Raw genomic sequence first — 21,640 nt, 5'->3', positions numbered from 1 at the left:
GTTAACAGATGGGACATGTAGTAGGTGCACTTTTAATGATAAAGACGTTAAACGTTACTCAATTCCGACTGCCTGTCTGTGATGTCATCGCCACGCGCCAGCAGACAACAAAACAAAGCATGGTGGATGGCAGAGGAGAAGCCGGCGAGCCAGAAATGATCAAGCCACCATTGTGGTCCAGTGTGTGGAAACACTTCGGCTTTTGCAAAGACGGAGATGTTCTAAATAAGTCGCTCGATGTTTGTAGGATATGTAAAGGTCAAGTCAAGTTACCACGGCAATACTACAAATCTATCCAACCACCTACTAAGTCGCCATGGGATTTCACACAATGCCGACTGTCCAGGCACCTCTTGCAGCGTTCATCAAGGTAACATCAGCTCTGCAGAAGCCTCCGGCCTCTCCAGCATGTTCAGTCAGAGACTAGGACAAAACTCGGCTCAGGCCAAAAACATCACGACAACAACAGGAATCTAGGACTGTCCAGTATCAAGGGATTTATTTCACAGTCACACTGGTGGAATATTTGGCTAAAAAGTTACTGAATCGATTTCAAGTCACTGAATCGTTTCAGATCATATCGTTCTAAATGACCCAATATCGTCCTTTTGTCGTATCGGCAACCATGAATCATGATACGAATCAAATCGTTGTTAAAAAGAATCGTTACACCCCTAATAATATCCCAGCTCCTCCAGCTGATTCCCTACTGCGCAACCTCGGCTCTGTCACCTGTACAATATGTTAGGGCCAATAACTGGCAGTGTTTTGGCTTCACTTTTGTTCATTGGAAAGAGGTGATGAAGCACCGTCCATCGTTTTTTTACAGTCAGTGGGTTAAAAACACTATTAAATCCAGTAGATAAGTATCAGTTGTTACATAAAGCTTGAGGACCTGCAGCCTTGAAGTCCAGAGCCCTCGTCCCACCCTGCCTCTTTTACAGCTTGTTGGCTTTGCCCTCAAGGTGTATATCTTGCCAGAGGGGCTCACACAGAACCACACATTGTTCTCCTCATGCTTACGTTAATGCCACATTCATACAAGCATAAACGTACACACACACACACACACACACACACACACACACACACACACACACACACATTGGTGGTCAAGCCACAGCCAAAAAACCCAAAGCCACAAGCAGCAGAGCGGATCAGTTCCAGGCGGAGAGCAGGCGGCTGGCTAAGGAGGGGACCACACCCAGCTGTGGGACCTTTTGGTGGGTCTGGGAATGAAAGGAAACTCCCATAGGAAGAGTTAAGTCATTCCTATTTACAGACACTTTTATTTGGAGCAGAAGCTGGCTCCTGTTTGGAGAGAGTGACAGTGAAATATGACAGCTGGTAAATGATGTAAATATTCTGTTGATAATCTAATATGTTGGTAACCAGACTTTTGGCAGCTTCTCGAAGTCACAAGATTATTTTGGTGTTCTGGTTTGTTTATAGATTATTTTTGGGTGGTGTTGTAGAACTCTAAATATGTTTGTTTTCTGACACTTTAGATTGAACTCATAGAGATGACAACATGCTTCCTGTTTGGCTTTGCTCTCACCAACTGCAACCACAACATAGATGTTTCTCAGTAACACCATGTAGAGTAGACTGCAGTGTGATGCATTGTGGCAGATGGTCCTTAGATAGCTTGGGCTCGCAATTAAGCGGTCAAACCTTGTACATTCCATTTAGTATATTTGTCCTTCCTGTTTTCAGCTGAATTCTTCACAAATTAAAAACAGCTCTTTCCTGTGATTTTGAGCGCTGCTGTGAACTCACACTAGTGGTAATGGCTCAGAGGCCATGTGGCTGATCTGATGCACGTGGAGCCCCAAGCTGCTTCGTCACCTGCCAGAAAGGGGCTCTGTCAGCAGGGCATAAAAAACATGAAGGTTTACAAGGACCCCTGCTGATCAGTCCCTCTTTTGTATTGCCACCAAACATTCATATATTGTTTTATTGCTTTGCCAAACACAGAATACCTCACTGGCTTAATACCTCACTGGCTTCCCACTCAGCTCAATGTGTTTGAGTTCAGGCTGCCCCAGACTTAAGGTTTTCCAGGTGTCAGCTATCGCCCACTTGTAAACCTTGGAATAAGTAGTATTTCCACCGTGCTTTGTGAGAGAATATGTAAACCATATAGATGAAAACACATACCTATATTATCATGCTGAGTATGTGCACAAATACATTGCACAGAACACTAGCAAGGGGCAGCTCCTGTGTGGAATTTTTGGTTTGTGTCGACTTTGGTGTCCCCTATGGGCAACGTCAATCTTGTTGCTGATGGTGCCTTTTGCTTTTGTAGATCACATATGGGCATCAGTATTTAAGCCTGTTCCATAATCAGCAAAAGACTCCTCACTGGAGCTCTAACTTAGTCTCTCTTGAACTAATATGTGTTGGGGGGCAGAACCATCTCTGTCATGGTTAGAGCCCAGCTTTCTTTAATCTCAGTCTTTTTATTTCATCATTTGCAGGTTTAACAAAGCAGTGCATTTTGACCCCGTTCCACTCCTTACACTTAATGCAACCAAAATGGCATTGACAACAAAAAACCCTTAGAGCTCTGTACTGTCGTAAATAGGACTCAGAATTTATACCCACTTCTAATCCCCTGCATTGGGAATTCTGCCCGTCACCTAAATGCTTACTGCACTGAAATATGCAGTCTAACATGAACTGCTCAGGATATTTCAGTTCAGCATGACAGATTTTTTCCCTTGAACTGGTGCATGGAACATGGATCTGAATACAGAGAAGCAGGAGAGGGGAAATATTGAAAGCCTGCTGGGAATAACGGCACATGCCTTAGAATAACTACAGTAGAAATAACATTTCCCTTAAACTCTGACTGTTGTTACCAAGCTGCTGTGCTGAAAAATGAAGCCAATGTGGAAATGGTGGACATGGTTGCTGTCTTTCCATTTAGTAAAATCTAAGATTAAGATTAGATTAGATTAGATTAGAACTTTATTTGTCCACAATGTGGAAAATTGCCTTCGGCTTCCCACAGACAAACAGACAATACAACATTTGTAGACAAGAACAGAGAGAGTGCTTGGGGTTCTTCCTATACGGGGATGGCCAGCAGAATTCCTTAAAGGAGCCAATATAAAATATGGAATATAAAAATACAAAACATATATATTGTAATGGTAAAATCAGTTCCTTTGTGGTCAACTGCCCGAGACGCCCCATCTCTTGACCCCTCATCAAGACACCAGGTCCCATTGTGTTTTAAATTGTGACGTCTAGACCCTGAAACCTCCTTGATGAATACACAATCCCATCCTGGTGCAGATACCTACAACAGACAAAGGGTGTGAAAGGGTGTGAAACACACCTTAGGGGGCGGTCCTCAGGTATGAATGTTCAAGCTTTCCCCATGTTTGAGGTCTTTCTTCATTCCAACCGCTCGGGTGTTGACTGACTTTTCCTTGCAAGGAAAATAAAACCTTGTCGGCCGGCAGAAGTCTCTATTTCATTATTCACCAGTAACGGGAAGTAACGGCAAAAACTTCCACAACAATGTACATATATATACACATACACATGCATAAAGACACACACATATATATATACTGTATATACCTATATACATATACGCATGCACATAGACACATGTACACAGTGGCGGTTCTGGGCAGCGGCCAACAGGGGCCAGTGCCCCTGTAAAACTGAACCTGGACCTCCCTGTTGCCCCCCCTCCTCACCAAACAAATATTATACAATAAAAAAGCATTGGTATCGGGCCGATGTTACAGGCAGAACACATGCGTGTGACACTTGGTTCCAGTCCCTTAGAGCGCTAAGGGAATCATGTTGAGTGTAAACAGCCAAACAGCTGCTGTCAGTCTGCATGTTGATCTAGTACACAGTAGTATATATGTCTAGTATATAGGGATGCATTGATGTTTTGCCAGTTTGCTCTCAGCCGGTCCTCGCCCTTCTCAGTCTCTTTTGTCAGGGTTGAATGTGTCCCTCTGACAACACCCTTGGCCCCAGCCCCCCCCCCAGTAAAATTGGTGTAGAACCACCACTGCATGCACATACATACAGTACACACATACATGTATATACATCCTACAATTGAGGTCATAAAAATTAGGAAAGCCCCTGTAACGGGGGGGATGCTACAGTTTGTTATTTTAAGAGCATCCTAAAATTAAAAAGTTAGGTTTGATTTTGCAATCTAAGAATTTAATAATTGAATTGCTCTTGGAACAAAAGAGTTCTTGTAAACATTCTTTGTGGCTAGTGGCAGTCTAAAACGCCGACCTGATGGGAGCAGTTCAAAATGTTAGTGCAAAGGATGGGACGGATCACCTATGACGTTCACGGCCTTCTTCCTACTAATCTGTTCATCTCTATCACTGAGTGGAACCTGTGGTTGTTCTTTAATCTTATCTTGCTAGCTGTCTTAACCACTCTAGTCAATTTACCTTACATCTTTAGCTAGTCAGCACCAGAACCACGAGTTGGTTAACAGATATCTTTAATATGTAGACATGGGATGAGTTGTGTGTGAGCTGAGGCATAGCCGGCAGCCTCTAACAGATGTAAACAAGCACAGATGATTGATAGCATTTCATAGCGGGGTGCTGTTTGGCATTATTTGTATCTAAGTAGAAATGGGGATAAAGTTGTATGTTGGCTATGTGTGTTTAAACTGACATAAAACCATTCTACTGGAGCAATGCATAACCAGCACATGCATGTGGACGTTAACCTGCGAGGACTGAAGACTGGTGTTGCTAGCTCTGCTAATGTTAGCCATACTTCGCAAACCAATTCAACATTTTTAAACCAGCAGACTCTGATCCTGTGATTAGCCATGTTAAATAAATTGGCCTCATTCAGTTTCTACTTCTTTTCTCAGTGTTTTCTTGCACTTAGCTCAAGTTACAGCTGTGTTTACGTTTGCTGACATGTAAAAGTAGGCTACGCCTCGGCTGGGAGCAGTAAAATCCTTGTATTGTCACCACACACTTGAAGATTATTTGGACAAATGATCAATTCTAACTAGGTATGACCACAATTAATCGATTATCGATTAATTGATTGTTAAGAAATTACTCGAAACACATTTTTGTTTTCAATTTTACGTCACGTGGAACAAACATCATGTGGTCTCATATTTGGTTCAGCTATCAGGGAGGTGTTTTAAGTTTAAAGCATGGTCTCCATGAGCGCTTTTTAAAGAGGATCAATACAAAACTGCTGCCAACAACAACACGGACACAAAGGTTGACAACTTTAAACAGGACATTTCAACCTTTGGATACGAAGGCAACAGACAGGTGGGAAATTCAGGTACACTATGTTTGCAGAGCAGCAACATCAGAGCCGTCTGAGCTTTTCTGTCGCTGGACTGATGATGACCCGGTTGCGCTCCCGGCTGACACCTGATCAAATACACATGTTTATTTCTCTCAATAAGAACAAGTAGACAGAAAACTGGACACTGTGAGTCTGAAGTAATCTTCTGTTAGTAGTCTCAAGCTTCACTTTATAAGACTATGTCCGCATAGAATATTTTAATGAGCCTGATCGTTGATATTCTGCGTGTCAAACATGTTACCCGTATTCAATACCGTCAGTTAGATGCATTTTTGTTGCTGTAGAAAATACAATTTAGGGAGAAAACAACGTATTTGGCCTTGTTTTTGACGTAAGAATAATACTGTTTTTTTTTTAATCAATTAATCGATAATTGATCGTTAATATTTCCAAAAATCGATCACGAAAAATACTTAAAATGTACATCCCTAGTTCTAACAAGCTCCGAATCAGGTCACGCACAAAAAACCATTGGGGGTGGCTAAACCAGGCCCTAAATTGATCCTAAAATTGCCTAGTGTGTGGTAGGAATGGGCAATTCAAGCCAACATACACACACACACACACAAGTGTTCCATTGATGTCCTGCTTGTGTGGCAGTCACGTTAACCAGCAGCAGGACGAGGTGCTGCTAGTAGCGGGCGCTGACAGCGTCTGTCTCAACCTTTATGTCAGTGTTTCTGTGATGCAGCATGGTGTGTGTGTTTACATTTTACAGCCATGCTCAGTCTCTGGAGATACTGTGTAGTAGTGTGAGATTCAAAAATGGAGGAAAATGCTGCGTATGTCGTAAATGTTTTCTTCTTTTGCTGTTTAATGCAGTTAGCATTCTTCTTCTTCTGTTACTTAATGCGGTTAGCAAACAGCTTTAAGATGCTCTGTAGCCACCGTCTGGCGGGAATACTGTATTACAACCAGGCACAGGTAAAAACAATGAAAAATGTTACTTTAAAATGAGAAAATATTCAAAGTAACTCTTCGATTTTTACAAAGTGAACGAATATTAGAATATTCTAAAATCATTGCCCATCACTAGTGTGTGGCCAGCCGTAGTTGGAGGTTTGTTGGAGTCATCACTTCCAACATGGGGGCCACCATTTTAGGGTTTCATAACACCTCTTTACCTCTGACGACACTGAGACTGTGTCCCTGTTGTATACAGTCTTTGGTTGTTACACATTCATTCAGTCTAATAGAATATATACTGACAAAAAAGAAATGGTTTCAGCCTTATATTGTAAATATTACTGACAGCCTCTGAAAACCTTGTTTTCATCATCTGGAGTCATTAGACTGCTTGATTTATGACAGTACTTCCTCTGGCTTGTGCCTTTTTTACTCATATTATAGGTTCCTGAATTCAGTGTATCCTTATAATGGGCTTGTACTTTAAAGATAGAGAGAGCTTTAAAAAGAAGACACTGGCATTTTGCTTCCATTTACAGATTTGACCTCCCCTCAGGTTAAGGATGGTGAAACTGAACATATGTAAGCAGTTAAAGCACTATACTTGAAAATTGGTCTCACTCATGCAAGCAAATGAAAACCAGACACCCTCTCTCTCTATATATACATGCTGCGTAATGTGTGAGTACTTTGAAGCAGTGCTGCCCTCTGCTGGACTAAAGCAGGCAAAACAAAAACACACAGACATCAAGGTTCCATGGAGAAAAAACACTACATGATGATCAAGCTTCTGGCTCCCTTGATTTTTTTGCACACACAGATAGACACGCAAAATCAATCACAGTACAATCACTCTCAGATGTAATTAAATGATGGGTTAATTAAATTTGTGTCCCTGTGTGACTCTGAGAGAGAAAGCTAGGTCAGAGGGAGGGGGTAGCGTTTAATGGCGATCAGGACCCCATCTACCCTCTCTTTGTGTGTGTGTGTGTTTATGTGTGGATGAATGTGTCTGGCTAGTGGTTACCAAGCCATTGGCCTAGTTTTTGGCTGAAGACGGGGAGTGGAGGTTTACAGTCACGCACCTCTCTCATCAGGCGCAGTCGACTGACTCTCCATCTCTCTTTCATAACCCCCCTCTCTTTCATAACAGACCTCTCCGACTTATTTTTGGCCATTTTCTAACTTTACTTTTGTTCCTCTCCTTTTATTTTTATAGGACCACTCTTGTCAAGTTCACTGAAGCCTTTGTATTGCTCTCCATCCACCCCCTAGCTTTCAGAGACCTCAGCGGAGATCTGGAGCTATTACACCCTTTTAGAGAGCATCACACACACACACACACACATACCCACACACACACACACACACACACACACACACACACACACTACACACACTCCCCAAAGCTCTCAAAGGCTCCCCCGTTCTGTCTCTACTAATCTCTCACACAAAATCTCTCTCTCTTGCCAGACACTGACTGCACAAATTTAGGTTGTAGTGAGTCTTGCTTCAGGAACGTGACTTCCTCACAAGGCAATGAAACTCCACCACTGCTCGGACGTATTTCATCTGTCTTCATATTCAGGTATTCAGGGGAAAAAAAGGAAGACTAGCATGAATTTGAATGTAGCATTTCCTCAGGACTCTGTCTAACCCCTCCCCCCCTCCCCTCGGAGCTCCTCCAAAATTTTGATTGGTTTCATCATTTGTCTCCTGATGGCAGGGATTGGTTGATGTTTTCCCAGGTTTACTCCGGCTGTAGATAGCAGCTTTTTTTACCTCTTTTTTAAGAACACATTATGTATTAATTACCATCGGGACATAAAGATCATTTTAACCAGTATAACAAAAAGTGGATCTGAATCTGACTACCAACCCCAGCTTCAAATTTTTAGTGGGTTCTCCAAAGTAACTCCAGATAAGTACTTCAGTGTGTCACAGAAGACTCTAGAAAAGAGTTTTCGGATCCTTTCTTCCCCAGATGTTCGTCACTTCGTCAGCTTGTTATTCTGTTTCCCTTTCATCAAAAAGCTTGTTAGATGGATCCTTTTTTAAGTTTGTGCTTCCCAGTTTTAATGAGGATTCCTTATAAATACTAATGAGCATATTTTGGTGTAGCTGGAGGCTCTCGTTACCTCTTTGTTTAAAGAGGAATGTCAACATTTCACTCTAATGATGCTGCAGATTTGACGTGTGATTCCTTTAAAGCCCCCCCTTCCTGCTTGTGTTTGCTTTTACTCCTTTATTACAGTGTAATTCCTTTATTTTCCAATATTTGTTTTCAGAAACATCTCCAAAGCCGCTTCAGTGAGTCATGATTAAATCATAGCTCATTAGCTAATACGGAGCTCTTAAAATTCTGCATCACTGCAACTGGCTTTTAAATTCAGATGAGCGGCTTCAGAAAAGCCATAAAAAAAAAAGCTCTCCACCAGTCTATTTTTAGAGCTTTGTGCTTTTGGTTGGGTTGACTGTGAGTACTTTCACCACATGGACCAACAGATAGGCTCCCCACAGTAGCCTGGATCGCTCGCCTGCGAGACACTTTAAGAGGTTGTTTTTGTCAATGGTTGTGTGTCTCTGTCAGAGCGCTGCAAAGGCCACCAGGAGTTGAGTTGTTATTCAGAGTCTGGAAACAACCTCTTTCCTCTTGTCTGTTCGGTATGTGTTGAAAATGCCAAGAGAAAGAGGGGGAACAGTGGGTGAACTCGCTCCCTGTGGAACGACATGTTCCTCTGTGGGTCCATTCTCCCATGTCTGCAGCCTTTGCACAGTCCCTATAAATTATAATACTGAGGGAAACGGACTGACTTGTCTCCCTTTCAGGAAACAAAGCAAAACAAAAACACAGTCGGACAGCCAAAGCAGTTGTGGTGCAGACTTGGCCGGCCTCAGTTATCGTTGGCTTGTACACAGAAGCATGAATGAATCTGCGTCTGGGGTATATTTACATTCATCATCCCCTCTCCCCGCTGACTTCTCCGCCCCACAGCTCTTATCCCCGACCCTTAGGCCAGCACGCTCTGCCTTCTTCCTATATTTTGTTCTCTGTGGTCAATCATTTCTCTCTCTCGGTTCTGTCTCTTCCTTTCTCTCTGCTCAGTTTAACTTCATGTGCCTAATTGGCCGACCTCTACTCAGAAACCTCTCAGTTTCTTTTAAAGAACATCACATGCCAGGCAGCGAGAGGAGAGCTGTGGTGGAGTTGGTCAGCAATGAAGCTGGCCTCGTTGACCTGAAGTAACCCTGCGGGGGTTAGACATCTTACTTCTACATCTCGACCGCTCTTCAGTTTTTTAACATGGACATTTCTTCTTTTGGCTTCACTCCTCACCTCATCTTACCTTTCCTCACTACAACCCACTTCATCTTTCCGTCTTCTCTTCCCGCCTCTGGCCTGCTTTACTTTCTCTTTCATACATTCATACTGAAGGCTTTAGCTTTATCTCTACATCTTCACTCCCTACTTCCTCTACTCTTTTTCCAAGCTCTATTTTGTCTCTAGTCTCTTTTTTTACCACCATTGTTATTCCCACATGGCTGAATTTACCAGACAGGTTCTGTAGCTCAACGATGTCTTTCTCTGTTAGATTTACTCTATTTACATATTTTTAGGGAGGGATCTGGGGAACTTTGCATCATTTTTTTCTGGCCTTTTTTCTTGTTTTATGGAGAGTTCATGAACTAAAGTCAGGATCCAAGATCTAGAAATCATGGAGTTCAATATATCTATTAATAAAGTAATGTTTGTCACATTGGTGATCTTCGTTAGCTGCATGTAGAGTTACATATTTAACACCATAAAAATAAACAGTACATTATAATAAATAAGTAAACTATTTACTGAGTTGTTCTTTAGGATGTGAACCATCAGGCCTTTTAGTTCCTATACTTTATAAATACATTGTTTAGTTTTCACATTTGTTTGATCCTCAAAAAAAGGGGCTCTGTTGACTGGTGAAAACACTTTGTGGAGCATGCCCAGTAGAGGGCACCCTAACATGCATTGTGAGCCTATATTCTTTTGTCCAAAGCAAACTGATCAAGTAAAAAGAAAACATTTAAGAAAGTAGGAGAAGAAAGTGAAGGCCAGAAAATATAATGAAGTGACAGGAAAAAAAAAGTAGCCTTGCTGTCAACAACAGACTGGCACAGATGTATTTGAAGACATCACACTCCAGTGTTTCCTCATTGAAGATAATTAGATTTCTTCTATCCTGCACCAATGTTTCCAGAGCTCAATATTTGAGTCAGCTGTGAGTCAGTCAGTTGTTAGAAGATGACCCAAGTTCAGAGAGTAAAACAAAAACTTTGGTGTGTTTATAAATCCCTGAAAACTTGAAGAAGTGACAGACTCGGCCTGCCAAGAACATCAACAGTGTTTGATGCATTAAAAATCCTGTGGTCGCCTTGTCTGTTCTTTTCCTACAGACCAGAATACAGGAGGACACAGAGCAGCAGGATGATAGTTACAAACATAACATTAGTCCTAGAAACCATCATCACGTATTTAGTTTGGTTTCTGTAAATATTAGAGATAGTGCAGACTAAACCTGCCAAAGATGTTGAATGTCATGGAGCAGATTTTCTTGTAAGCTGGGATGAATAAATAAGATCGAAGCTCAGTAGTTAAATTGTGTCTCATACAGATGTTACAGTCCTCAGAGCAGCAGCTCCATCCACGGCCATCTGCCACACATCATTCCCCCTCTCTTTAACCTGATCTGTACTCTCATCTTCTGTCCTGTCCACTGAAAAAAGGAATGAAAAGCCCAAAATAATCTTTACATTTAGAAATGATTGATTCATTGATCAGTCATCAGGGAGCCCAGGAGTCCATGTTTCTCAACTGGGCTGGCAGTCAATCATCTTTTTCAAGTTAAAATAAATAATTCAAACTTAAAGTTGGACATCAATCTGCATAATAAGAAGTAACTATGATGACAGAAACCATGCTTGTGAAATAAGTATTTGATGTGTATTTGAATGTTATACTCTGACCCATGTTCCATCTGTTAACGTGGGAGAGGCGGGTTTTATGAACTGTCAGTAGGGGGAATATTTTCACAGTCAGTGTTCACTTATATTATGGTGTCCATTTCAAGATGCAGTCTGTGGTGTACATGGACTTTGCCAAATAGATTATTGATGAAAAGTTTTCAATAATTCTAATCATTATTTACAAACTGGGGAGAGTTTAATAAATGACAGTATGCTGACATCAACAGAGCTTTCTTGATTTCAGACAGTTTCCCCCCTTTGATCTCATGATCCTCATATATTTGTTATTTTGAAAAAGCTCAAAATCAGTGTTCTGTCACATTCCTGAGTAACGGCTGTTTGTCTGCCAGATTCAATGCTTGAAGTGAATAACTGAAGGTCTCGGGTAATTTTGCAATGAATCACTTAAAGAAATGACCTGATAATCATATAAATGAGTCGATCTTGTCTTACTGAGTGGAAACATGTGCATTCCACTTCTTCAAGCACTGTGAGAGCGAACAGAAACAACAGTTTTCTCAACAGTTCAGCCGGTGTGTTGCAGAAGGTTTGCTGATGTGGAAAGCTGCAATCACCGCTAATGGAGCATGAGTTTAGAGTGTGTGTAGCTTTACTTACCCTCTGCAACTACCTGTGAGTTGGTTGCACCCTCGCCTTCAAACACTTTCACTGTCAGTAATCCAGATCTTTGACGACAGACGTGCAGTCGCCCTACATCTCTGCTGTTTTCTAACCTGGAACACTTTTTCTTTTCTTTGTCTTCAACAGGCTTTTAAAAGCAGAGACATCACCACAGAGCCAAAGGTGAGTGTTTTCTTCTCTACTTCTCTGTTTCTGTTGTTTTTAGTCACACTTGGATTTTTTTTTTCCTTTCTTTTTTGTTGCCTAACTTAGACTATTTGCAAACCAAGACTATTTGCAAACCAAGAATAACTTTGCTTTAAATTACAACCATCAATCAACCAGAGTCAATGTAGCTTGAAACCTCAGTGAGCTCTCTGCGGCTTTAGATTTGGTACCATCCCAGATGTAATTACAAAAGACGTCCACCAGAGGAAGGCAGAGTGCTTCTTTCTAAAGGGCCTCTCGTCTGAACGCTCTGCGTGAGTTCAGAGGAGATACAAGCTCAACAAATGTAGTTATTTTAAAAAAAGGGCACATTAACTCTGATTTTTATGTTGCAAGTTTATTTTTCTTTCATAGCAGGACTGAATGTGTCTGAAGGAGTGGGTGTGTAAACATGTTGTTGAGTTATATTTATCTTACATTCATGTTTTCCCTCATGGTCAGAGTTGTGAGTGTTTTTTTTGTTATCATCGGGGACATTTAAACTCTCCTCTAATTCTGCGTTTATTCACAAATGAAAACAGAAGTCTCCCTCCTCTTCGAGTCCCCTCCTCCTTTTTCACACTCTATTCCATCGCCTCTCCTCCCCGACTACTGATAGGGCAGAGATGGAGTCAACAGAAGAGAAACAGCGAGAGGAGGAGGAGTAGGAGGGAGGGAGAGAGAGTTCGGATGTAAGGAAAGGACAGAAGTAGAAACAAGGAAACACTGCAGGTGTCTGGAGTGAGGCATTCTGAATATCATTAGCTTTACAGCAGGTGTGAGAGCGCTGGATGTGAGAGGTGAAGGGCAGGTGGACCATGTGCATGTGGTCTCACAGTTAGATCCCAGCAGCTGAAGTTTGAGTAGTGCTGATAGAGAGCTTTGTAGGTGATTTCAAAGCAGTAGAAGTGCTGACCGAGCCATGGCCCTGCTTACCAACGGCGTGCAGAATCTGGGCTCTTACTTCTGCCTGATCCGACGCAGGTTCAAGAGGAGGCGCAAGAAACGCTCCGAGCGCAAAGGTAACCCTGACAGCAGCAGCTCAGACGCAGAGTGATGCTGGACCGGCTTCTTGTAGACTGTGTTTTGCTTTTACTCCAGGAAGAGAGGAGAGCTGTGCACTTGTTGTTATGTGTGTCAAGTTTGAAGTTGTAAATTGCGTCAACAGACTCCTGTGGGATGTGCTTGTGTTTCTCTGTGCAAACACAGAGGCAGCTTCTTCAAACTGTTCACTTTGTTGGTCAGAGAACTCTGCAGTACTTTACCATTCAACTTCAGAGCACTCAAATGCTGAAGTTTATTTTATTTGTAGTTTGTTTACATCAAAAAAGTACAGATGCATTTGAAGCTGTTTCTATTTCTAGTCAAAATTCTTCTCCTATTCAATTCTTACTGTAGTTACAGATGTCATATCATAGTCAGACAATCACTGACCTTAAAATAAATATAAGAAATGGATTCAAAGTTATATTTTAATTAAAAGCATTCAGTTAATGTTTGTGAGTCATAGAAAATGTCTTTTATCTCAGCATTTTACTTTAAAAATGTCAAATCAAAAGAAAATGTTAAATAGAGAGCTTATTAATGTGTTTGAAAAGATATTCCCTTACTTGATAGACAAATCCCTTAATAATTGACAGTATCATTGTCATTTCCACACACATTACATTCATTAACCTATACTGTTTTTTTATATATAAAATAGAAACCTGTGTTACTGTTAATTTTATGAACATTTAGTGTTAACTGTGAGGAGTTTTTATCTGGTGATGAAACTGACTGAAATGCATATTGATGCAGTTTTATGAGCTTCAAAAAACAAACCAGACCAGCAACAAGCCCGAGTCTTTTTATCAAGTTATATTTAATATTTGTAACCACTACATGGGGTCAGGTGTGGGACAAGATACTTGCAGCATGCAGAAGAAAGTAACATTTGTGTTGTTTTACTTTTTACACAGCAATGTTTCTCATTAAGTGTTACATTTGAAGATTTAAAGACACTACCAAGACATGTACATGACAATATGGCTGTATGATAAACCAAAACTGACACAAACCAAAAGTTCCTCATGGGGGCTTTAAACAAAATATACACCAACAGGAAAAAGATTTGTGTCGTTTTTAAGATATATTTTAGTCTCACTGATGAGAGATGGAGAGATTGACTGGAGTCAAGCCTTTTCAGGGTTCCCACACGTCCTGGAAAACCTGGAAAACAGTTGACCAGTTTTCCAGGACTGGAAAACACCTGGAAATGGGTGAAAAGTAAAATGTCCTGGAAGACACACCAACATGACTGCGTGCGACCTGACACGATTTAAAGAACACATCCCCGTTCATTGAAAGCTGAGCGCACGCTGTGCTGGAAAAGACAGTGACACAGACCGGTCTGAGACTTTTTTCACATGAAGTGCTGTACATCTGTGGATGCATTATTCTATAATCAATTTGCCATCAATTTTAAGCATGTAAGAGATGATTTCATAGATAGCCATAGACTGAACATCTTTCAATGTAGACTTCCACAGAGAGGAACATGTTAGACTATTTAGGAACTAAATTAGGAACTACACCTAGACTGTCATACCAGCTTGATCATCACTGAAAATGTCCTGGAAAATGATCTTTGGAAAAGAGTGGGTACCCTGCTTTGGATGTTTTTGTAAAATCACAGCTTAAGAGTGAGGAGATGATCTGGCTTCTGTTTTGTAATTACGTGATCCCTCTCGTAAATATTTCAGCCATGTATTTCCATTCTTTCATTTGGGGGGGGGGAGAAGTGTTGAAAAAAAAAGTTCTAAGATTTAAGAATCTGATCATAAAATATTTAAAACTATGTAACAGTTAAATATTAGATTCAAGTTTTGGTTAAAGATACATTTTTGTGCTTTCGTTTGCCGTCTTTAACTTCATCTAGGATTTATTTTTGTTTGTTTATTTTTTAAAGACATAATAATTTATCCACTTAGAATAAACTCCTAGATGTGACAGTCTCTTCTTTGCCCCCTCACCCTCTCCCCTCCTCTCTGAGCGGGACAGGTCCGTGTCTAGGTGTAATTGAAGTCGGGTGACGGGAGCCCCACAGAGGCTTTAAGCTTTTCTCTCCTGACTTTGCTGCTCTGCTCTGGGGATTAGCCTAACAGCAAAGGTAGTAATTACTTAGGTGGCCTCAGCTCACTGGCAGTATTAGCCATGTCTCAGCCACTTGCTTTGACACCCAGCACCCATTGCCCTCCACACTCCCTTTCCACCCACCTCGTGGAAGCGAGTCTATTCATCCAAGTAAATCCAGCAGTGCTGACGCTGCATTTTGAGCCCGGCTCACTCACAGACTGACTACGTCCATCAGCATTACACAGGTCTGTTTCCGGCCTTTTCACTCTCCCTTATCACCAGGGAAATGAAAGTGGCACTTTTTTAACCGTACTGAGAGAAGCGATGACTAAGCGGGACTTTGCGCCGGTGTTGCTCCGCTCGCTTTTGCAGACAGCTTTAATACCGCGCGCTGGAAGCCTCCTGATAAGTTGCTTAGTACTTTAGCTTTAGTGGCCAGTGGGTTAGCGGTGAAGGCTAGCTGTGAGGATGAGGTCACATACTTAAGACAATCATCAGTGGAATAATGTGACACTGACTCAGAAAACCTCTTGTCTCTGTTTCCATGTGTGTGAGAGCAGAGTCAGCAAAGCTCCACTGGACTTTATGCTCCATCAAGTGTAGATTAGTGTCCTCCACAAGGACACTTCAACGTGTTGATGCAGAGCCATGCAGGGTCAACCGTTAGCCACTGATGACTTGTTCTTAGCGTAGCCTTGGACACTGTCGGTATGTTTATATTAACAGTAAAGCCTACACCAGTTATCTAGATATTGGGACTAACACACCTCTATGGTTGCAAAAATGATGCTCTGATTTGGCTATTCACTTCAGTTTTTAAAAACAGGACATTTCAATCCATCAGTTATTCTATAATCTCTCAAGTTTTGCACACAATTATATAATCTGTAGGAGAAAGTCTGGATTTCAGTTTTTGAAGTGCTCTAGATTTTATTTGTAGTCTGTTGTGACCAAACACAGATCAGCAGGCTTTGGTATATGAAGGAGAGAAAGTCTGTATGGAGAGCAAAAGCAAGTCATGTGCAGCTCACTGGAATGACACCGGGTGTTCTGTGGAGTTGTGCTGCTTTGTTGAAAAATGTGACTGAAGCAGGAATCGACAGCACAGGCATCATTTTGTTTTTTTTTATTAAAGTTTTTGATTAAAAAAGGGGGGTAGGTGTACTGTGAGATTAAGGGGAGCATGTTTCCATACTATGTTATAATACTTTAATTCAAGATTCTTAGGAAAAGCGTAGCTCAGTATTATTCTCTATCAAATGATGCTCCCAGTACAGAATCCCTTATATTACACCACAGCTCTTTCCACTTGAATTATCATAGCAAAAGGAACATGGTTTCATCCTCTATTTAAAACCCCTTATTTAGTAGACTAATATCCCCCTATCAAACATGTAAGGGATAATGTGTGGTTAGCAGGTTGTTATGGGAAAAAGAATCCTGACAGGGTAAGACAAGACCCAGATGCGAAGCGGAGGGGTCTTGTCTCACCCTGAAGGGCTTATTTTGAACAAAGTTTATATTGATGCTGTTATTTCTACAAACTTAACAGCAGTTATTTGTAAGGAAATCACAAGTAAATTGGTTTCTTTTTCTTGGTCAGACACCTGAAATAAACCAGAGTGAAGCCTCTGTCTTACTATTTACAGTCAAACTAAGACTCACCAGAAAATGATAAATGGGTGCTACTTGATGGATGTAAAGAACAAAAAAAGGACATAGCTTGTTTGCTGACATTTCCCTCCACTTGTGATCTAAACACATGGTCAGCTCTCATGTTGTTCATTGGACTGTAAATGACGCGATGCACAGGAAAGGAAATGATCACCAAATGCGGACTGTACTAGAGCCCGGCTCAGCAGCACAGGTGTTTTTAATTATCCCGGCTGATCAGACCAGGTTGGAGGCTGATGGAGCTGTGCTGGGAATTATTATGCAACGCTGCCTGACTGTTAAACTAATGAGAAGGATGAAGTGGGATTCTCCTGCCAAAACAGGTGCAGCCAAACTTGCCGGAGAGTCAGCTAGATGCCAATCCATCATGTTGTCAACATGCTGAGAAATCTAATAGACCTGCAGCACATCAATTCACATATTTGGACCATAGGTTTGCAGGTTTGCTGCAGAAGACAAGCCTCCTTGGAAATATTGATAATTGATCATTTATCTTGCACATGCACGGTTTGCTGTTTATAGAACTCAGAGTTGATGGAACTAAATCAGTGTTCATTTTTTGATCAGAGTTATGGATCTAAGGATGGAGAGGCTTTGTTTACGTTTGTATTGAACACACTGGCCCTCATTTATCAAACGTGCGTATGACCAAAAACAGGGTGTACGACCATTTCCACGCAAAGGTGGCATTTATCAGTTTGAACATGGGCGGAGGATACGCTCAAATCCCACACCAGGTCTCAGTCCGTGTTCACAAGTTTTCATGTCAGTGTGGAGCGTGGTGCAGCAAAGTAAATCTGTCTGTGAGGGAGAATTAGCACGTATTGGTACAGTGCATTTTCAGACAGACATACAGAGGATCACAGATTCATATTTAGATCGTTAAATAAGATATGACACCTACAATGTATTTAACATTTCGCTCTCTATCAAGCCCTGCAAAATGCTTTTGAAATCCCATTGAGCAGCGTGTGTTTTATTTACTTTAAAAATGTAAGCAGCTTTCAGTATGTAGCTTTCAGGCTGGGGTCTCCAGCGCAGCTTGTTTTGAGAGCAGCCACGTTTTTTTAATAGTGATCTTAAGGTCTGCAGTTTTTTCCCCTGAATGTAAAGAATGACTTTTATTAAAGCCTCTAGAAGTTTCATATCACGGATCAATAAGTTTGTTTTTTATTGAAGGATTTATAAATCAAATATTTAAACTTCAGCTGGAGTTCAGATTTCAAACCCACACTGAGGACTGCTGCAGTGATTTTCATCCAGACCTGGTTTTTCTTACTCCCTTTAATGCATCTTTTTTCAGGCTGCTAAACAACCCAGCTGTATGTTTCTACATCTGTCGCTGTGGTGTCGATCTCCAGATCTGTTTTTTTTGCTGTAGATGGTCCCTCTATGTTGAACTTATGTGGGTGATCCCAGCTGATCTGTGAATAATTAGTGGCGTGATATTTAAATGATGATTGTTTTCAGCCGCCACATTTATTAAGACCCGATCATTCGTACGCTGGGATTGGTCAGATACGAATGTTTCATTAATCACACGTGTGTCCTGTTGTAAGACCAATTCTGCGCTCAGATCTACACACGTTTTCCAGCAAGATTGATAAATGAGGCCCTGTGTCTTTGGCTTGCTGGGACTCTTTGATTACAATCTTAATGTTATTATAAAAGCCTGTGATACTCCCATTCTTTTCAAGTCGTAGTGCCAGCTGTGAACAAGGTATTTGTATTGCTGGCTGTCCCTCAATCAGATATTTTTAATGCTAATATTTTGTGAAATTGCTTTTTCATTAAACCTCCATTTACTCTGAATTATACGCATAGTGACATTTGAAAAAGTGTTATTCTTGATATTAATGTCACATTTGACTCCTTGAAACATGCTTTAAATTCTGTATGCTGTAGGAGCTGCATTGATTGATGGCATAACTGTGTAGATAATCAGAATATATAAGTGAATTTCCATATGGCACACACCCCACAGTCACTTTCAAAATGCTGAACTTAAGCATATCTTCCAAGTGATAAGCTCTTCAATGCATCTCTCATAAATGTGCCAAGCCATGACACTCGCAGACGATGCTTTCCAATGGGCCGTATATGAAATATGGGAAATGGGGAACAGAGGCCTCTTTTCTGCCATGCCAGCAAAATCTCCAAAATGAGCTTTTGTAACTTGAAGAGAGGGGTGTTGGGGGGGGGGCGAGGGAGGGGTCGGCACTGCCTGACGTTTACAATCCATCGCCCAGGAAGAGACTCGGCCTGCCGTGAGACTGTTTTCTCCTTTTCTCCTTTTAGATAACCTTACATCCTTCCTCCCTCTCACAACATCCTCTTTTTATCCTCCTTTTCTTCCTTTTTTCAGCACCCTTTTCTTTTTTCTGCTCTACTACAGTTTATTTTTTAATCAGCTTATATATTCTGACATTTGCTGACTCAAAATGATCTAGATTTTATCGTAGCCATGTGGAATTATCTATAGCATCACATTTTACTGAGTTTTAAAGTTGTTTTTTTGCTGTTTCACTTTCCTTCAAAATTATGTAAGCTGCTGCATTTCATCACAACACAAAGAAATACAGCCTCTGAAAAAGAACAGACAAAATGATTCACGTCTGACATCGGGAACAGCAGGAACAATTGAAATCAAACAGAAAACATGGTGGCATCAATTTAGCTAACAACAAAATGGCTGTTGATTATTAGCAGCAACATTTCCAGGCACTGAAACACAGCGGCACTGTGTCACGATAAGAAATGAGTTGTGTCTGCCTGTCTCAATGTAATTAGCCTTGATTAGCATGCTGCTAATGACTGTAACAGACCGACAGAGGGGGGAAAGCCATTGTAGCGAGAATGCCTGAATGCAGAGATGTGTTTGGCTCGCAGAGAGACACTTCACAGGGCTGGAGATGTGTGCAGGGATTTGTGTCGGTCCCCCTTCGGCAGCACAGAGATAAACTTCATTACTATAGATTTTAAAGAGTGTAGGTTCAGAGGGATATGGATATTGAAATGTTTCTTTAAGGCATTGGCAGAGAACAGATAATATAGAGATAATAACATTTCACAAACATGATGTGGTTGTGGAAAATCCAGAACAGTTTATCTTCAAAGTGTAGGGTGATGGAAATAAAGTCATTCATTTCTTTGTTACAAAGCAAAATCCCCTCTGTTCTTCTGCTATGTCTCAAATTATACATCCGTCCTCCCCAGTCCTCTCCCCTCCTACCTTTGACATCCTTCTCTGAGGGCACAAATACTCTCTCCCTCCCTCTGTCAGCTGCCACCTTTTTATGAAGGCGGACCTACACCACCCTTTCCTCTACCTACCTGCTGTCCATCAAACCGTACCTCTGGGCCCGACAATAGCAAAAGCACAGGGTGTGAAATTCAGCTCCTAGATGACAGTGTCACCCACATGAGTCCATACAGATCTACATGAATGCAATCATGTCTGTGAATATTTATTTTTAGTCCTCCCCGCCCCCGTATGTACACACGAAAGGCGTTGGAGTTTAGCGCACATCCTTCTCCTTGCAGAGCAGGATTCCAGCGCGTCTAACCTGGCCTTGAATGTGACAAACAGTGTTAGCTGTGAGCACTCTGGGCATCCAGGCGGGGAGAACAGGAGGACAGAGGAGACAAGAGGAGACAAGTGTGTGTGTTGCTGTGGTGTGTGTGAAGAGGGACTGTTGGATTGACAAAGGAAAGCAGATGGGAAGACGTGACTACAGATGCAAAAATGTCAATAGATTGATTGATAGACAACCAAAGTGTTGGTCACTGTTGAATGGTTTCGGTCATTTTTCAAGTGTAAATGTCAAATGTTTGCCGGTGTCAGGTCCTCACACCTACTGGGAGGAGTTTTTAACTAATGGGAGGACTTAGAAATGCAAACCAGACCAGCATGAATTAGACTGCGCTTCATAACATTACTTTAAATGTCTGTCCTTGCTGCCGTTGGGTTAACCTTTTTACAGCAGAGCAGAGAAAGCTTTAGTCACAGTTTCTACAGAAAAAACACAGAGTCTGGTGAGTTAACCGGTTACTATGACGTAGGTTTTGGTCGATGAACTCTAGTAATGCATGTACAAGCAGGATCAGCAAAGAAAATGGAACGTACCACTTTATCCAAAGAAGTCAACACACACTAAAAGTTTTAGTTTAGTATCTTAAATGTGAGAATATGCTGATTCTTTTCATTTGCATGTCGAGTCTTAAAGTTGACCTTAAAATCCAGAACATAAGTGGCACTGGAAAACAATCAAAGCACTTGTCCTGGCCTTTCAAATTGGTCAGAAGCAGCTGTAAACCATTTTTATTTCACATTTAGCTGTTCTCCTGTGACGGTTTGCTTTGTATTTAGAAAAATCAAGAATGTATAGATTCTGTGCAGCTCCCTGTAGTGCCATTTGAATTTCGCCATGTGGAGTTTGCAGTCTTGCAAGCTACCGTAACGGTTGTTGAGCTCAGCCTGCAATAACGTTGATAGTTGTGGTGGCTGCACTGGCAGTAATGACTAGAGGTTGACCGATTAATTGGGTTCATTGATGGAATTTTGACATACACTACCAGTTAAAAGTTTGGAAACACCTTCTCATTCACCATTTTTGTATATATTTCAACCTGAACTTGGGGCGATAGGGCTTACTCCATTGCTGCCCCCGCCCTCTGGAACTCCCTCCCCAAACACATACGCAACTCCACTGACCTCCAAACATTGAAATCCCAGTTCAAAACACACCACACCTCTTCAGAACTG

General features: G+C 41.4%; 1 protein-coding gene across 6 annotated transcripts in view; it reads left to right on the top strand.

Annotated features, from left to right (window-relative positions):
* adarb1b (adenosine deaminase RNA specific B1b) overlaps window positions 1-21,640 on the top strand; it is a 197,386-nt gene that overhangs the window by 121,246 nt on the left and 54,500 nt on the right. For 5 of the 6 annotated variants that reach the window (XM_034694485.1, XM_034694486.1, XM_034694483.1 and 2 more), the window contains one exon: window positions 12,025-12,060. Coding sequence is in view for 1 of the 6 variants with exons in the window: in XM_034694481.1 (XP_034550372.1) it covers window positions 13,007-13,106 (100 nt within the window). In the remaining 5 variants the exon portion in view is untranslated. Of the gene's footprint in view, window positions 1-12,024; window positions 12,061-12,787; window positions 13,107-21,640 lie in introns of those variants that run through there. The other variant, XM_034694481.1, reaches the window with a different exon arrangement.

This window comes from Notolabrus celidotus, chromosome 10, assembly GCF_009762535.1.
Source record: "Notolabrus celidotus isolate fNotCel1 chromosome 10, fNotCel1.pri, whole genome shotgun sequence".
Classification (NCBI taxonomy): Eukaryota; Metazoa; Chordata; class Actinopteri; order Labriformes; family Labridae; genus Notolabrus; species Notolabrus celidotus.
This window is presented reverse-complemented; position numbering and strand designations above follow the sequence as displayed.